This window comes from Telopea speciosissima, chromosome 4 (genome assembly GCF_018873765.1).
Source record: "Telopea speciosissima isolate NSW1024214 ecotype Mountain lineage chromosome 4, Tspe_v1, whole genome shotgun sequence".
Lineage (NCBI taxonomy): Eukaryota > Viridiplantae > Streptophyta > Magnoliopsida > Proteales > Proteaceae > Telopea > Telopea speciosissima.
The window spans coordinates 31,086,961-31,104,693 of NC_057919.1; the positions used below are offsets into that span (position 1 = coordinate 31,086,961).

Sequence of the window (17,733 nt, forward strand, 5' to 3'; positions counted from 1 at the left end):
GGTGCGTCTTTAGATGGGCACTAGAGCTGAAGCCATGACGATGGTTGTAGGAACTTTTATTTTAAATTTTAGTTCTATTAATTTGGTTTTAAAGGATTATTACTATGTACCCTCTTTTAAGAGGAAGATTATTTCAGTTTCAAAACTCGTTTTGGACAAGTATAGTTTTTTCTTTAATTCTAAATTAATTATTCGTTTTAATAATTCTTTTGTGGCATCTGGATATATACAAAGTGGATTGTATTTTCTAGATTGCCCTGTTAGAACGAATGTTGTTTTGAATGTTTATTTGAAACGGAAAGCAGCATCAGTAAACTCAACATATCTATGGCATCTAAGATTAGGTCACATTATTTTGGACCGAATCAGTAGATTGGTAAGGGATGGGCCCTTAGAGTGTCTGAGAGTGGAATCATTCCCTACCTGTGAGTCATGCCTTCAAGGCAAAATGACCAAGAAATCCTTTAGCAATAAAGGTACTAGAACCACAGATCTGTTAGAGTTGATACACACTGATATGTGTGGACCCATTAATATACAAGCGAGGTATGGATTTGAGTGTTTCATAACTTTCACCGATGATTACTCTAGATATGGTTACATATCTTGATACGTAGAAAATTGGAGGCCTTTGATAAATTCAAAGAATTTCAAGCCGAGGTCGAAAGACAGCTCGATAAACGCGTCAAGTTCTTACGATCAGATCGTAGAGGGAGTATCTATCAGATGAATTTAAAGAACATCTCATATCGCAAGGGATAGTTAGTCTATTAACTAATCCTGGAACACCATAACAAAATGGTGTATTCGAACGACGCAATCGGACTTTATTGGATATGGTCTGGACGATGCTCACTTATAGTGAGCTACCTCTCTCTTTCTGGGGGTTCGCTTTAGAAACAGCTATTTATATCTTGAATAAGGTTCTATCTAAGTCTGTGGCTAAGACACCCTTTGAGTTATGGAAAGGGTGCAAGCCCAGTATTCAACACCTTAGGGTATGGGGTTGCATAGCACATGTGCGAAAGCAACAGACAGACAAGTTGGAATCCAGGACTTCGAGATGCTTTTTCTTAGGCTATCCTAAAGGCACGACAGGTTACTACTTCTATGACCCGGTTGACCAAAAGGTCACTGTAAGCAAACACGTCACATTTCTGGAGGAAGAAATGTTGACCAAGAGGTCTAAACCTGTAGTCATTAAGGAATTATTGGATAACTCAGAAACTTCACTTCCAGAAGTGAGACCAATTGACATACCCACTGAAAATAAAACACCTCAAGAACCTCGATGCAGTGGGAGGACTATTAGGCCACCCACCAAGTTTACTTTTCTCACCGAAGAAGAGTAAACAATGGAAGAGTCCCACATGGTGTCGGTCGAATCAGATGATGATCTGATGACATACTCTGAGGCTCTTAAGGATGTTCATGCTACTAGGTGGCTGGAGGCAATGTGCTTTGAAATCAATTCGATGCATTCCAACAAGGTCTGGACACTAGTCGATCCACCACTTGGCGTTAAGCCAATTGGATGTAAATGGATCTTCAAGAGGAAGAAGGGTGTGGATGGAAAGGTTGAAAGATTTAATGCGAGACTAGTGGCAAAGGGCTATACCCAGAAAGACGGTATCGACTATGAGGAAACCTTTTCACCAATGGCGATGATGAAGTCCATCAGGATTTTATTGGAAATCACCGCATACTTTGATTATTAGATCTGGCAGATGGATGTGCAAACTGCATTGCTGAATGGATTTCTTCAAGAAGAAATCTACATGCAATAGCCAAAGGGGTTCTCTTCCTTGGAGGAAGAAAGAAAAGTATGCAAATTGTAGAGGTCCATCTATGGACTGAAGCAGGCTTCCAGAAGCTAGAACATCAGGTTTGATCAATCAATCAAATCCTTTGGTTTTGATCAAAACATGGATGAACCATGCGTTTACAAGAAAATCAGTGGGAGTACAATATGTTTTCTTGTTTTATACGTAGATGACATATTGTTGATGGGTAACGATGTAGGGTTTCTTTCATCAGTGAAAGAATGGTTGTCCATAATTTTCTCGATGAAAGACCTTGGTGAAGCTAGCTATATCCTTAGGATCAAACTCGTAAGAGATCGCCAAAAAAGGATGTTAGGCTTGTCACAGGCTACCTATATAAACAAAGTCCTGGCCAAATTTAGCATGGAGATCTCCAAATGGTGAAGTGTCCCTTTCCGACATGGAGTCAGTCTTTCCAAATCTTAATATCATCAATCTCTAACGGGCATTGAAGGGATGAAGCGGATTCCCTATGCCTCTGTAGTAGGGAGTCTTATGTATGCTATGTTACGTACGAGGCCGGACATTTACTATGCAGTAGGTGTCGTAAGTCGTTACCAGTCTAACCCTGGATGAGAGCATTGGACTGCTGTCAAGAATATCCTCAAGTACCTGAGAAGGACTAAGGATTATTTATTGGTTTTTGGATCTGATCGGTTGTCAGTTCTAGATTACACAAACTCAGATTTCCAAACCGACAAGGATGATAGAAAATCCACGTCTGGGATGGTATATCTAATGGGTAGAGGTGCCATTGTGTGGCGGAGTGCAAAACAAAATCTGTCGATTCCACTCCGAGCAGAATACCTTGCGACTTGCAATGCAGCAAAAGAAGGTGTTTGGCAGAGGAAATTCCTTATCAGATTTGGAGGTTGTCCTTGACCTTGTTAAGGGCCCTATTCCCTTGTTATATGACAACAGAGGGGTCATTGCACAAGCTAAGTAGCCTAGGGCTCATCAGAGGAATAAGCACGTGTACTGGAAGTATCACCTCATCAGAGAGATTATCCAGCAGGGCGACGTGAGTGTCTTCAAAGTGGACACAACTGAAAATGTGTTAGATGCCATGACAAAGAGTTTATCTCCTGGAGTGTTTGAAAAACACATGGAGGGCACAGGTTTGAAATGTATGGGAAATTGGCTTTGATGTACAAGTGGGAGACTGTTGGATTTATGTGTCCATCATACCCGGTTCGGTCCGGTTCAATCCGATTTTACCTGGAATTGAACCTTTATACATTTTGGTTTAATATTATCACATGCGATATAAACTTTTTGAGCATTATGTGTCCGTAAGTATTACTTAAAATGGTAGTCATGACTAGGGTTTGGGCTGGGCACCCTTATCATATTGTCGTCGTATTGGGTATGCCTAGACATGTGATGCCGGGGTACGAATGAGAGTACTCACATGTTCGATGTGTTTATTGGCAAAGAATCTACTTTGTCGATGCCCTCATGTTTTACTGCCAGATGTAGGATGGGATAGACATAAGTCACCAAGACCGTGTACCTGAGGGGACCTTGTCACCACAAAGTGTGACCGCATTCTTTGGTTCATCAATGACTGAGACTCAAGTGAGTCAAAGCCGGTGTTCTAGGAATGCGTGAATACTTTGTGAGTGAAGGAGTTACTCAACATGGTCACCATTGCCCGATTGGGGAACACCAAGATTGAGATTGTCCGTGAATGGTTAAATCGGAATCTAGATCTAGTGCCGTTTTGGAAATGATTTTTGCAAAACCTATTTTACATAATAGATTATATATAGTTATTTGATTAAATTGTTTTGTCAAGTTTTGCGGGACCCGATCCGATACACAGACACTCTTGTATGGACATGTACTATGGAATGGGGTTTGGCAATACTAATATACAAGCCCTAGATTCCATAATTATGGTGTTGATTAGTGGGGGGGTTGTACATTATACTTTATTATCATGTAGGGAGTTATTTGGAATTTGGTAAAATAATTGGATATTTATTTAATTAATGGATATGGTGTTAATTGTAATTATTCATAAATTAAAATAATCTTTATATGTAAAGTAATGGTTTAATCTCAATCATTGAAGTTCAATTGGAATCAACGGCTGAGATATCGTAGGAGATTTTAGGGTTTGATATATGGAAGGATTCATGGTGGAAGATGATATGGCATCCTCCTTGACGATGATTTCAACTACCCTAGTGGAAAGATGATGTGACAACCCTTCTCCCAAAGATTTTCTTAGTCCAAGCTCCTTTAACTACTTCTCCCAAGAGTCTTCCTTTGAAAACTACAAAGTTCACATTGGTCCAAGAAAGTCTTCTTTGAAGACTACAAAAGCTAGAAGCATCTAATACAAAATGCAGCCTCCTATGTTATGCTTTGGGTTTTGTTTTCTTATTTTAATCTCAACCATTGGTACGTCATTAAGATCAAGGGTTGAGATGTTGTAGTCACTTTTAGGGTTTTCATTATTTGCATATAAAAGGCCTATCTATGTTGCTTGTAAGGATTCCATGGTAGTTTCGGAATGAAATTTCAAGTTTCCTAGTTGCATCTTATGAGAGCCTAGAAGAATTCTAAAGAAACCTTGAAGAATTTCCCTTGCCTAGAAGAGTAAGGTCTTCCTTGTGCAGCCTTGAAGAGTTGAAGGGCTTCACTTCAAAGATCCACCTAGAAGACTAGATCTCTTGAAGCTTCTTGCATCCCAAGTTTCTCTTCTCTATATTTCTTTTTATTTTTTAATCTAAACCTTTTCCAACCCCATAACATTTTCCTTTCATTACCTTATGCACACCGAATTCTGAAACTTTCTTTTTTAGTTTCTCAGATTCGGATCTATGTAGTGACCCTCACTTCACAACCCCTTATCACCCCCTTTCTGTTCTTATTTTGCAAAAACTTAAAGAACCAAAGTTGTAGCCCTTTCTGTCTTCTTCAAAACCCATTTTAAATCACCTTAAATCCATATTCCAGTACAAAGTTACCCCTAAAATACTACCCAGGGGTCAATCTGCCAGAATCTCTGGTTGATATTTAAGAAGAGAAGTACTCTCCCAATCCGTCCTCAAGCAATCCCATAGTGGTGATTGCACCATTTGGTATCAGAGCAAAGGAGGAGAGACACCATGCCCCCAAGAATCCGAGGTGGAAGAGGTGGATGAGGTGGCCGTGGTAACCGCACCACTACTATCAATGAAGATGCTCTTGCACAAGCCTTAGAATAACAACGGCAAATGCAAAAACAAATAAAAGATCTTACTCGAGAGGTTTTGAGGCTTCAAGGCAACAAGAATAATCCACCACCAAGTGACGTGAAATATCCAAAGATTCTATGTCAAAAGGCTCCCATGTTGCACTACCAAGAAGGTTCCGACAACACCAAACCCAAGGAGTCCGAGAACCGGATTGGGAAAAGGAGATCAAAAGAGACATACCAGAATTTTCAGGTACTGATCCACCCGATGAAATTCTTGATTGGTTGACTCTTGTAAGTAAAGTATTTGAACATAGACATGTCCCAGACGATCGCCGAATTGGCATCATTTCCATGCGATTTCGAGGCAAGGCCATCGCTTGGTGGCGACATGAGAAGCAAACACGTCAATCAGTCGACAAAGCACCCACCCATCACTTCATGGAGAAAGATGGAAGACAAGATGAAGAAGTATTTCCTTCCCAAAGGATACAAAAGAGAGCTCTACCAACGGTACCAAAATTTGAGACAAGGTACGTGAACGGTAGATCAGTATACCAATGAGCTCAATGAGTTGGTGATCCGTAACAATATCATGGATCCAGAAGATATACTTGTAAACAAATACTTGAATGGGATACAATCTCACATTCAAGAAGCCCTTGAAGTTCTTGACATCTGGGATGTGGGAGATGCACATCAAAGAGCCTTTAAAGTGGAGCACTCTCGAAGCCGTAAACAACAAACCACTTTCACTTCCAATCGGCCAAGTCAAAATCCGGTAAGCACTCCTAAACCAGTTAATTCTTTTGACCGTTCCTCTAACTTGGACAAAAATTCTTCTCAACCAAAAGGTCCTAATCCTACTGCCCAAACCAGTACAAGTTCCTCCACCGCTATAAGATGTTATTCTTGTGGAGAGATTGGTCACTGAGCAAGTAATAGCCGTAAAGCCAAAAATTCTCAAAACGGCAAAGGTGATATGTTGGGTTTTGAGGACCAAGAAGATGAATCTAAAAATGAGGATTTCCAAGATGAAGAATCTCTAGAAGAAGAACATGAACATAAAGAAGAAGGGTAAGTTCTCCATGCCGATACCGGCGAACTCCTCATGATGAGAAAGATTTTTCTCACCTCAAAGCAAGAAACCGTTGACCGATGGTTGCGCAACAATATTTTTCACATGGCATGTACCATTGCCAGTAAGGTATGTCAACTCATCATTGATTGCGGATGTTGTGAGAAGGTAATTTCAGAAGAGGTGGCTTAAAAGTTGAAGCTAGACTTGAAAGAACACCCCACTCCATACAAAATGTCTTGGCTTAAGCGTGGTAGCGAGGTAACCGTTTCCAAACATTGCCTTATTCATCTCTCCATTGCATCTACATATTATGACAAAATATGGTGTGACGTATTGCCCATGGATGCTAGTCACATAATTCTTGGGCGACCTTGGCAATTTGACCGGAGGACTACTCATGATGGAAGGAACAATACTTATTCTTTTGAATTTAGTAAAAAAAAGAATTACTTTGGCACCTAGCAAGGAACCTTTCAAGTCTCCATTGAAGGAAAATTCCCCAACCCCAAATTTGCTCACAATAAGGGATGTAAAGGGTGTTATGGAAGGGGTAGATGTTGTATATGTAATGCTAAACAAGTCTGAGTATACTGTAGTGTCTTGTCATGAAATACCTATGGAAGAAGGTGCATTGGAAGGAGCAGGTAGAGACAAAGCTGAAGCCGCTATGGAAGGAGATACAGATGCCGAAGAAGATGTGTCCAAACAATTCATCATATCCCATAGATTTTGCAACTCAACCATCACAAAGGAAAGAGACTGTTCAGATGGATCTTCAGTAGTAACCTGATTAGCACGAGAGGTACTGGGCCAATGGAACCCCCCTTTCCACGCCCATGAGCATCCGCAGGATGACCATGAAGGTTCCAACATCGGTCCTTGGTGTGCCAGTCCTTCCCACAATGATCGCATTTAATAGGCGGGCGATCACTAGTTGGCCGATCAATAGGAGGAGGACGAGAGTAATTTCCATGGGAAGATTGAGAACCAAAAATAAGGGTTGATCGTTCTTGAGTGACAGGATGAACCATAGCAGTGCGCCTCGTGTCCTCAGCCGAAAGTATGGCGTAGGCCAGCTCCAAAGAGGGAAGACAACCCCGATTCAAAATATTGGACCTGATATTATCAAATTCAATGTTTAGGCTGGCCAAAATCAAACAGCCGTAAACCATCCTCCCATATCGTGAAGGCTATAGCATCAACATCCGTTGTAGCCGTAAAAGTGCCCAAAAAATCCTATTCCTGCCACAGTATGCACATGGTATCAGAGCCAAAAATATTCTGGGGATTTGGGAAGTAAAATTTTTTTGATTTTTTCTCTCTTCTTCTTTTTCTTTTTTGCTATTTTGCCCTAAAACCACCCACCGCCAGCCCCTCCACCACTTCCGCCAGCCACCACCAACCCTCCACCGCCTCCACCAGCTACCGCCGACTACTGCAAGCCCTCTCCATGGGTCCAAACGTAAATCTGTCCGTGGGGGTATTCTTGTATGTGGGTTTTAGTCCCACATTGCTTAGTTATAGTTTTTTCATATGATTTCAATATTATAAATAAAGGCCGGCATGATCACATTGATAAAGCCAGTATTCACGGAATTCCATAAATTCATTTCACATTTCAGTGCCATACCAGCCCCACTCACATCTTGCATAAAAAAGGAGCCTTTGTATGGACCGATGAAGCCCAACGGAGTTTTGAACAACTTAAAGAAAGATTGAGCACCGCTCCAGTTCTATCTCTTCCAAATCTTGACCTTATTTTTTAGGTTCATTGTGATGCTTCCAGAACCGATATTGGAGGAGTCTTAAGTCAAAGAGATGTCCCATCGCTTTCTTTAGCGAGAAGTTGAATGGTGCTAAGCTCCGTTATAGCACTTACGATTTAGAGTTCTATGCTCTCTTTCGTACCTTGAACATTGGAGGCCATATTTGATTCCTAGGGAGTTTGTTTTGTACACTGACCATGAAGCTCTAAAGTATATTTCAGGTCAACAAAAGCTCAGTTCTCGACGAGCAAAATGGGTGGAGTATCTTCGAGAATTCAACTTCCATATCAAGCACAAGGCCAGTGTTCAAAACCAAGTTGCCGATGCCCTTAGTCGCAAGAAGGGTTTGCTCTCTATGATGCGTACTACTGTGCTTGGTTTTGAATCATTTCAAGAGCTTTATGAAGAAGATGATTACTTCTCCAAACACCTCTCGGATGCAAAAGACAAGGTCCTTGCTGATTTTACTATTTGTGATGATTTCTTATTCAAAGAAAATCGCTTGTGTGTTCCGGATTGCTCCCTTCGACAAAAGGTGATTGGAGAAATGAACAATGAAGGACACTTTGGGCACGAAAAGACACTACACTTAGTGGCCGCTTGATAACCTTACTGGTGTTTCTGTTCTGATTATGTGCTGAGAAACAGCAAAATAGTTTTTTCATTTTTTATGCTGAGAAACCGTTTTTGACCCGCTTTAAACCTGTTCTTGGAAACAAGCAAAACCCTTTTTTTAAAAAAAAATTAACAAAAGGAATCGGAGAGCTTCTTCCCCAAATCGCAAAACAAAAGGAAATCATTAGGGTTTTAAAATTAAAAAAACCCACCTCCAGCTCTGGTTTCAAGTTTCAACAGTTTCATGGCATGGAAAATTTTGTACCGTTTGGCCCTCTAAAAATAACCAGAAGAGATAAGATTTCAATGGTTGAGGCTTGGCCTTTACAATCGTTTCCTCTGGTCGAGAACAGAGGCATTGAAGATGAGATCAAAAGAATTGGACTAGGTCAAGACGATCATGCTCATCAGGCTACGGTCAGAAATCGAACCAAGGATAGAATAGAGACAAACATGAGGAAAAAAAAAAAAGGTGAATTGAACCAAACTCTTACCTAGAGGAGAAGGCAATTTTCAGAATCCAAGAGCTCAGTTACTGCCACAAAACATAGACAAAGTGTAGAAAACATAGTACGATCAATGACACCGATTCTCCTTCGTTGTTCAACCTCCTAGCAGCAATCTCCTTCGTCATTCTCGTTTCTCTATCCAATGGCTTCAACGAAACCCCCGAATAAGAACTCTTGGCAATGGTGAATGCTCTGAGATCCTGAGGATAAAACCTCTTCTGCAATGCCTTTGTGATATCGTATATATCCCCTACGAGATCATCCCGGGAAGCTCCTTCACATTCTTCACACCCATGAACTCTGCTCTCTCTTCGCAGATCAGAGCTTGCCGTTTTCCCCTTGTAAAGCTTGTTGGTTTTTCTCACTTGAGTGCTCGTGTGAGAGCAGCGATGGAGGTTGGAGGACACCAGGTTCCTTGACGCTTTGTTCATTTTTTCACAGTGATGGAGGTTGGAGGACACCAAAGGTTCCTTGGAGCTTTGTTCGTGAGAGCAGCGATGGAGGTTGGAGCTTTGTTCACGAATATAGGATATTTTTATCAGGCACACTTTTCCAATTTTCAGGCAAGAAACAACATAACATGTCCAACGTGTTCTATCAAAAGTCTTCCAGTGAGCATAAATTTTGATTTATGTTTCCAAAAACAGTCACAAAAAACACTTCGTTATGAAGCAATTTTTAGGTGTTTTTTCATTTCTCAGAACGGAAAAACACCAGAAACTATTTCTTGTAAGGTTATCAAGCGGGCTCTTAGTTGCCGCTAAGTACTTTTGGCCCCAGCTCAAGAGAGACGTGCACCGCCATGTGATGAAGTGTCAAAAGTGCCAAATAGGTAAGGGACAGAACACCAATATGGGTCTCTACCTACCCTTATCCATACCACAAGCTCCTTGGGAAGACATATCTATGCACTTTGTCCTTGGATTGCCACGCACACTTCGAGGTATAGATTCCATTTTTGTGGTGGTTGATAGATTTTCAAAGATGGCTCACTTCATTCCTTGCTGCAAAACAATGGATGCATCCCAGATCGTCGATCTTTTTTTTTAAAGAAGTTTACAAATTGCATGGTCTTCCAAAGACTATCACTTCCGATCGAGATACAAAGTTTCGTAGTCATTTTTTGCGGCAACTGTGGAAAAGCATTGGCACCAAACTACAGTTTCGTACGGTGTTCCATCCTCAAAATGATAGCCATACCGAAGTAGTCAATCGATCATTGGGAAACTTGTTGCGGACCTCGATCGATGACAATCCCCGCTCTTGGGAAAATCGACTATATCTTGGTGAGTTTACCTTTAATTTTTCGATGAATTGAACCAGGGGTTATAGTCCCTTTGTAATTGTTTATGGGAGACAACCAAAAATGGCTCTTGACCTCTCACCCATCCCATTTCCAAAAAAGACAATTGTAAAAGTTGATGATATTGTTTCCGAAATGAGGCAATCCATGAAACTGTGCATCAAAAGCTTCAAGATAAGATGGAGCTCTACAAAAAGGCTTTTGATGAACGGCATCGTGAGGTAATCTTTAAACCTGATGATTTTTTGGGCTTACTTGCCACCAAAGCGTCACCCCGCGGGAAGCTACTACAAGCTTAGTGATCGAAAGCTTGGCCCTCTTGAAGTTCTTGCACACATTAACCCCAATGCATACCGGCTCAAGCTTCCATCCCACATGAAGATTCATGATGTTTTCAATGTGCACCATTACACCATTTGTGGAAGACTCTAGCAATGATGAAGATTTGAATTCAGAGACGAATTCTTTCTTACAAGGAGGGAATGATGCAGTCCAAGTGCATCCAGCCCATATTCACAAGTCTCCAAGGAGATCAGATCGCATCAAAGCCCAAGCCCATGACTAATATTTCTTAGTCTTTACATGAAAAGTAATGGTTTAATCTCAATCATTGAAGTTCAATTGGAATCGACGGCTGAGATATCGTAGGAGATTTTAGGGTTTGATAGATGGAAGGATTCATGGTGGAAGATGATGTGGCATCCTCCTTGATGATGATTTCAACTACCCTAGTGGAAAGATGATGTAGCAACCTTTCTCCCAAAGATTTTCTTGGTCCAAGTTCCTTCAACTACTTCTCTCAAGAGTCTTCCTTTGAAAACTACAAAGTTCATATTGGTCCAAGAAAGTCTTCTTTGAAGACTACAAAAGCTAGAAGCATCTAATGCAAAATGCAGCCCCCTATGTTATGCTTTGGGTTTTATTTTCTTATTTTAATCTCAACCATTGGTACATCATTAAGATTAAAGGTTGAGATGTTGTAGTCACTTTTAGGGTTTTCTTTATTTACCTATAAAAAGCCTATCTATGTTGCTTGTAAGGATTCCATGGTAGTTTCTGAATGAAATTTCAAATTGCCTAGTTGCATCTTATGAGAGCCTAGAACAGTTCTAAAGAAACCATGAAGAGTTTCCCTTGACTAGAAGAGTAAGATCTTCCTTGTGCAGCCTTGAAGAGTTGAAGGGCTTCACTTCAAAGATCCACCTAGAAGAGTAGATCTCTTGAAGCTTCTTGCATCCCTACTTTCTCTTCTCTATATTTCTTTTTATCTTTTAATCTAAATCTTTTCCAACCCCATACCAAACCCATAACATTTTCCTTTCATTACCTTATCCACACCGAATTCTAAAACTTTCTCTTTTAGTTTCTCAGATTCGGATCTGTGCAGTGACCCTCACTTCACGGTCCCTTCTCACCCCTTTCTATTCTTATTTTGTAAAAACTTAAAGAACCAAAGTCGTAGCCCTTTCTGTATTCTTCAAAACCCATTTTGAATCACCTTAAACTCATATTTCAGTACAAAGTTGCCCCTAAAATACTATCCAGGGGTCAGTCTGCCACAATTTCTGGTTGATATTTAAGAAGAGAAGTAGTCTCCCGATCCGTCCTCAAGCAATCTCATAGTGGTGATTGCACAACAAGATAAGCCTTATACATCCACCATTTTTGGCCTAAAAATCCAAGGGATGTTTCCCTCCTTGATACAATAAACCTTTGATTGAGAATTGATGGACACGATCAATCCAAATTTGATCGAAACCAATTTTTTAAGAACATCAAATAGAAACGGGGTGACTGTAGGTAAAAGAGAAAGGGGAGTCGCTACCTTGATTGTGGTTTAGGACCCATTAATGATGTCCTTCTTTGCAGGAGGGAGACTAAATTAACTCCAAACTCAATGGCAAGACTGCCCAAATCATTGCTAAGTGTCAAGTTACGCTTGGGGAAGGTGTTAGACAACCCTAGAATGCCTAGCCAAAATTGGTCTTCCTAGACCATACTCTTGTTGTATACTTGTTCTTTATACATGTTATGAACCTAATATAATTTGGAAGGTTTAGTTTATATTGGTTAAGGTTTATGAATCTAATTAAGCTAGTTAAAATTAAAGACTTAACCTAATTAATTATTAACCCTAGGGTAGGTACTTATTTACATTATGAATTCTAGTTAGCTTTAGTTAATGCATTTTACCATAATTTTGAAACATAACTCTGAGGCCAAATTAAAAAATAATCAAACACCTAATCCAGGCTTAGCATGATAAAAAATAAAAAAAGGCAACATCTAGCTAGCTTATGGTGAAATTGAATATTGATTTGTAAAATGACGAAATTACTCTTTGGGGCCAAGATGCAAGAAAAAAAAATCCATTAAACTATGTTTGAATGCAAGAAATGTCTAAAACAAGTTCTAATGAAATGAAACAATTATCCGGAACATAATAATTTTTTGTAAATTTTTTGCAAAAACCATGCATGAAATTTTTTAAAAAATGCCCCCAGAGGATAAAATTGTAAAAAAAAAAAAGAACCGTAAGATGCCCTAAATACATGGAAAAGGGTTTAGGTGCCAAAAATTACCCCTAATATGTCATTAAACATAAAAGAAAGTTATTTAATGAAGTGCAACAACAAAACAATATTTAAATGACCAAAATACCCTTGAATGGAAAAAATAATAAATACGGCCAAAATCACTCTTTTCATCCAAAAGGACTTGAATCACTCATATATGTTTTAAGGGAAAAAGATATATGTCCAGGAGTGTGACCTACGCTAGTAGTCCCATGAGTCTATCTCTCTCCTCCCCATGAACAGAAGATTTGTTTGAGTTGCATCCAAAGTAGACATTCTCTTTCAGGTCTGAAACGATCCCTATATAAGTGCAATAGGGGTTTCTCGTACTTTACCTCCAAGATAACTCAACAACTAATCAAATGTCTTATGCATAGAGACTTCGACTAAAATGGGAGAGTAAGGCTAGGACCACTAAATGCTTGTTTGAAAAACGATTGTAATGCTACGAACAGTAGTAGTAAACATAGCAACAAAGCAGTTGTAAATAGTGATAGAAGACACTGGTACACTGCTTCTGTTTTATACGGTTGGTATACTATCCGTAGTTGCAGACAACAGCAGAAGGTGATAGAGAGAGCAGGTCCGGACAAAATACTCCAAGTATGCAAAACTGATTTTTTGTTTTGGTTTTCACTAGGGGTGCAAGTTTGGCCCTACCAGCCCAAACCTGTCCTGGCCTGCCCTGAGCCCGAATAGGGCCTGGGTTGAGATATCTTGGTCCTGAGGGTTGGTCAGGACTGAAAATTTCTAACCTTGAGTTAGGGCCGGGTCGGGTCAGGGTTGAGGCTTTGGGCTGAGCCTGGCCTGGCCCAATCCGACCTTGTTTTAAGTTATACTATAAAATATATATTGATAATATATATATATATATATATATTAAGCTTTAAATGCCATCCACATTTTGTTATATAATATATTATATATGAAAATAATAAGTAATATAAACATTTTATTATAGTGTTATTTTACCTAAAATTGATCATTTTCTTCCCAGCCCAGTCCAACCCATGCATCTCCCTTACCCCTCCCCATGATTAGGGCCAATCAGGGTCAGCCCGGCCCGACCCTAAGGGCGGGTCAGGGTTGGATTTTTCAGGCCTTGAGTCAGGGTCGGGTCAGGCCTGGGCCTAGCTAAGGGGACTTAGGGCTGGGCTAGGGTTTTATATAGCCCGGCCCAACCCGACCCTGTTGCAGCCCTAGTTTTCACCCCTATTTAAAGATGAGCATACACCTATACGTACCGGTATGATGTGAATGTTTATGGATGCCACCCTATACATATAGGAAAAATTATCCTCTCCAATTCCCTAAAGCTCGGCAGTGCGCTAGTGCTAGGTGGAGATGCCGACATGTGGCAGCTTGAACATCCAACGGTCCAAGCTCATTGACTATGTTGAGCTCAAACCGTTGGATGTCTGAGCTGCCATGTGTTAGCATCCCCACCAAGTACTGCCGCACTGCCGAGCTTTAGGAATTGGAAAGGATGATAATCCATACATACAGGTACCTGTACGCGTATGGCCTTGTACGTATAGGTGTCTTTGTGTATGGGTGTGTATGTACATATAGGTGTCTATTGAGTTAAAATAAAAAGATTCATTTTAGCTCAACCCACAAACAAACCCACAACCACCACGGCCTAGCTCGATGCACGTGTGATTGAACAGCACCTGGAACCTACCCCTCACCTTATATGAGAGATACCTCTCGCTAGAACTCATCCCCTTGGTTCTAATCTTTACTTATAAACATGAGAAACCTTTCTTCCACTTCCAATGTGGACTAAAAGTAACACACTTTGCTGTTTAACTCACACTACCAAATAAAAAATTCAAATAAAGAACGGAATGATATTTTTTAAACTTTTATATTTTAGAACATATAACATATACCACTTCCTGCTCTTGTTTGCTCTTGTTTGTTCTTGGTTGAAATTTCGCCTGTGAGATGAAAGTAACATTCTCTATCACCTATACCCCACCCACACATATGGACATGCCCATGTGTAATGTAACAAGTGGTGACAAAATTTTGTTGTCACTATTTGTGGTGACACCTAGATATATATTTTCATTCTTACAAAGGGATTCAGTATGGGGCTGCCAGCCAAGCTCCAACCACCTTTTGGTGTGCTGCATGTTTTCGGCCCCGCGCTGCTGCCACGGACTTACTCAGGACCAGGCTAATCTGAACCGGCCACCTTTTGGTGTGCCAATGTTGGTCTCGCAGCTCATTATCTAAGAAGGCATAGAATGAAATCTCCACCCTAATATTGGGCACACAAAGGGGTGTGAAATAATCGTCCATTCCCCAATGATACGTAAAAATCTCACTCGTGTTGATGCTTCTACACACGTTCCCAATATTGATTCCCGATATTGGGATGGGGATTTCTGCACGTAATAGTTTGTTTACGTGATCATAAAGTTGCCGTCCAGTTAATCTCATTGACTTCAAACATAAAATCTTACAATTATTGCCGTCCAATTAATCTCATTGACTTCAAACATAAAATTCCAAACTTTGTATGATAAGTAGATGTCTAAAGTCAAAACTTGACTTTGTAACTTGATGAGAACTTCAAAAATTTCATCTCTTCACAAGAAAGTAACTCGAAATTTCTCATGGATGATAAAATCTGAAGGGAGAGACACTCTCCCCCACTATATATAAAACTTGATTTCAAGATTGAAGTTTTCAAAATGATATATATTTTTTTTGTTTAGATCTTATTAGTGATGACATTAGAAATGAAGAATAATAAAAGTTTCTCTTTCTTTCTTCTCTTCTCTCTTTTTATGAGTTATTTTCATTCTGCTTTCATAACAGTAGCTCAAGATTGCAATCCCAACAACCCAACCTTGTTTCATGTTGGTGTTGTCCTTGATTTAGATTCAGTGATTGGAAAGGTTGCAGAAAGATGCATCTCCATGGCACTCTCTGATTTCTATGCTGTTCATCCTAATTATAACTCAAAGATTGTTCTTCATGTGAGAGATTCAAGAGGAGATGCTGTTAATGCCGCGTCTGCAGGTATGTCTTCTACATCGATCCATTTTCGAAAGAATTTAAAGTTTAAGATAGAGCTATAAGTTAAATGACCTGCTTTTCTAACAACTTGTTAATCTCTTTGATGCTATAACTTAAACATTTTTCCTTTTCTTATTTTGGGTTTTTCTTCTTAACACCTACTAATTTGTAACCTTACTTTTTTGCCCATCTCAATTTAAGACATTTTTTTGTCTAATGAGGGTATATCTTGTCTTTTCACATGTGTATTCGAAAAATGTGTAAGGCAATAACTCATCGTCACTTTCAAATTATTTTTGAAAACCTATTTTACGTCTGACTTAAAGAAATGAAAACATATTTTATTTCCAACATAAAAAATTTTGAATTTCAAGAGAGAAACGGGAAACATAAATCAATCATTGCGTTATCAGGATTTTTGTCTCATTTATGTTTTTTACTTTTTTTTTTATTGGCATGCATGCAAACAATTGTTTCAACACAAACCATTGAGGATGGTGAAGTGATAAGAAAATTCCATACATAATTAGGATACTGTCCTTGCCACATCATCAATCTATGTGTTAACAAAGTAAAAAAGTAGAGGATATGATGGACTTGAGCTGACAAGTCATGAATCTATATTTCTTAGGGGCAAGAGATCGTTGCTTGGTCGTGTAGCCCTTGTATTAGCACAGGGGCTAATGAGAACGAATGTCAAGGTATCAACATGGATGGGTTTTTTGATTTCATAGGGGGCGGGACTATAAGTTCTTGCACTCCAGTGTCTGGGTACAAGAATCACATGACCAAGCAACGTTCTTTTTCCTATTTCTTAATTTCTTAGAATGTGAAAAGTTTTTCTATAATGTATACACCAACAGCAAAGTTCTTCATTTTCCTTTGTTCAATCATTGTATTGGAATTGTGGTCAATGTTGCTTTTGTTCGAAGAATTAAGATTGCTAAAAGTCTAGTAAGTTCATTGTGAATCATGGTTTGAGGTATTGCTATCTGATCGCCCGATGCATTGATATTGTACAATTTTGAAGGTGACCAATACTGATACCTTATCAGGGAACTAGTACTGACAAAGGATAAAATAGTGAGAAAAAAAAACCTATCTTTTAGGAAAAATTAGGGACAAGTTTGTCTGATACAATTAATTTGTGCCGATATCATATGGATTTTGAAGGCAATCAATACCCGACTGGATACCATGCACTAAAACCATGTTGTGACTATATAACTCAAACAAAAGGCAGCTCATGGGTTGGGCCGAGGGGTCTAGACTTTAAGACCATTGGCCACACAGGTTTGACAAATAGAAAAGAACTGTTCAACTTTGACAAATAGAAAAACTTTGCCTATTGAATCAAGGAACTAAACGAGTATTCAACTTTGTCAATTAAAAGAAGAACGTCGAAGAACTGGCCCTACTGAACTAGTTGCCTGAGATGAGGTCATGATTGGCCTGGATCTAAGGAGAAAAGTTCAAAGTCAATTCTCAAAAAATAGGAATCTGTGCCGAGTCTAGATCTTTGATGGACATGTTCGAGTAATTGACAAATCAATATTTACCTTTGACAATTAAAAAAAAAATTTTTAAAACTTTGACACATTTAGGTATGAGTCTAACTAGGGATTTTGCAACCAAACCATGGTTGACTTGAGGTCGGGCTGGGATATCAAGAAACAGTCTAAGACTGGTTCTCTAGGGTTCAGGGTGGGCCAGGTCTGAATCGTCTGACATTGATTTGTCATTTTTGTATTATCTTTTATACAAAATAAATTATTTTTTAATATATTTTATCAATGGTGTATATTAAATTCATGATCCACATCTTGTATACATATTTTAT

At 39.4% G+C, this 17,733-nt stretch overlaps 1 protein-coding gene across 1 annotated transcript in view; it reads left to right on the forward strand.

Moving 5' to 3' along the window:
* Nucleotides 1-5,605: 5,605 nt before the first annotated feature.
* The window catches only part of LOC122659199 (glutamate receptor 2.9-like), a 17,896-nt gene continuing 5,768 nt past the window's right edge, over nt 5,606-17,733 (forward strand). The window contains exons 1-6 of the mRNA XM_043854338.1: nt 5,606-5,791; nt 7,878-7,995; nt 8,079-8,392; nt 10,425-10,505; nt 13,409-13,463; nt 15,693-15,896. Of these exons, the coding sequence (XP_043710273.1) occupies nt 5,606-5,791; nt 7,878-7,995; nt 8,079-8,392; nt 10,425-10,505; nt 13,409-13,463; nt 15,693-15,896 (958 nt within the window). The remainder of the gene's footprint in view (nt 5,792-7,877; nt 7,996-8,078; nt 8,393-10,424; nt 10,506-13,408; nt 13,464-15,692; nt 15,897-17,733) is intronic.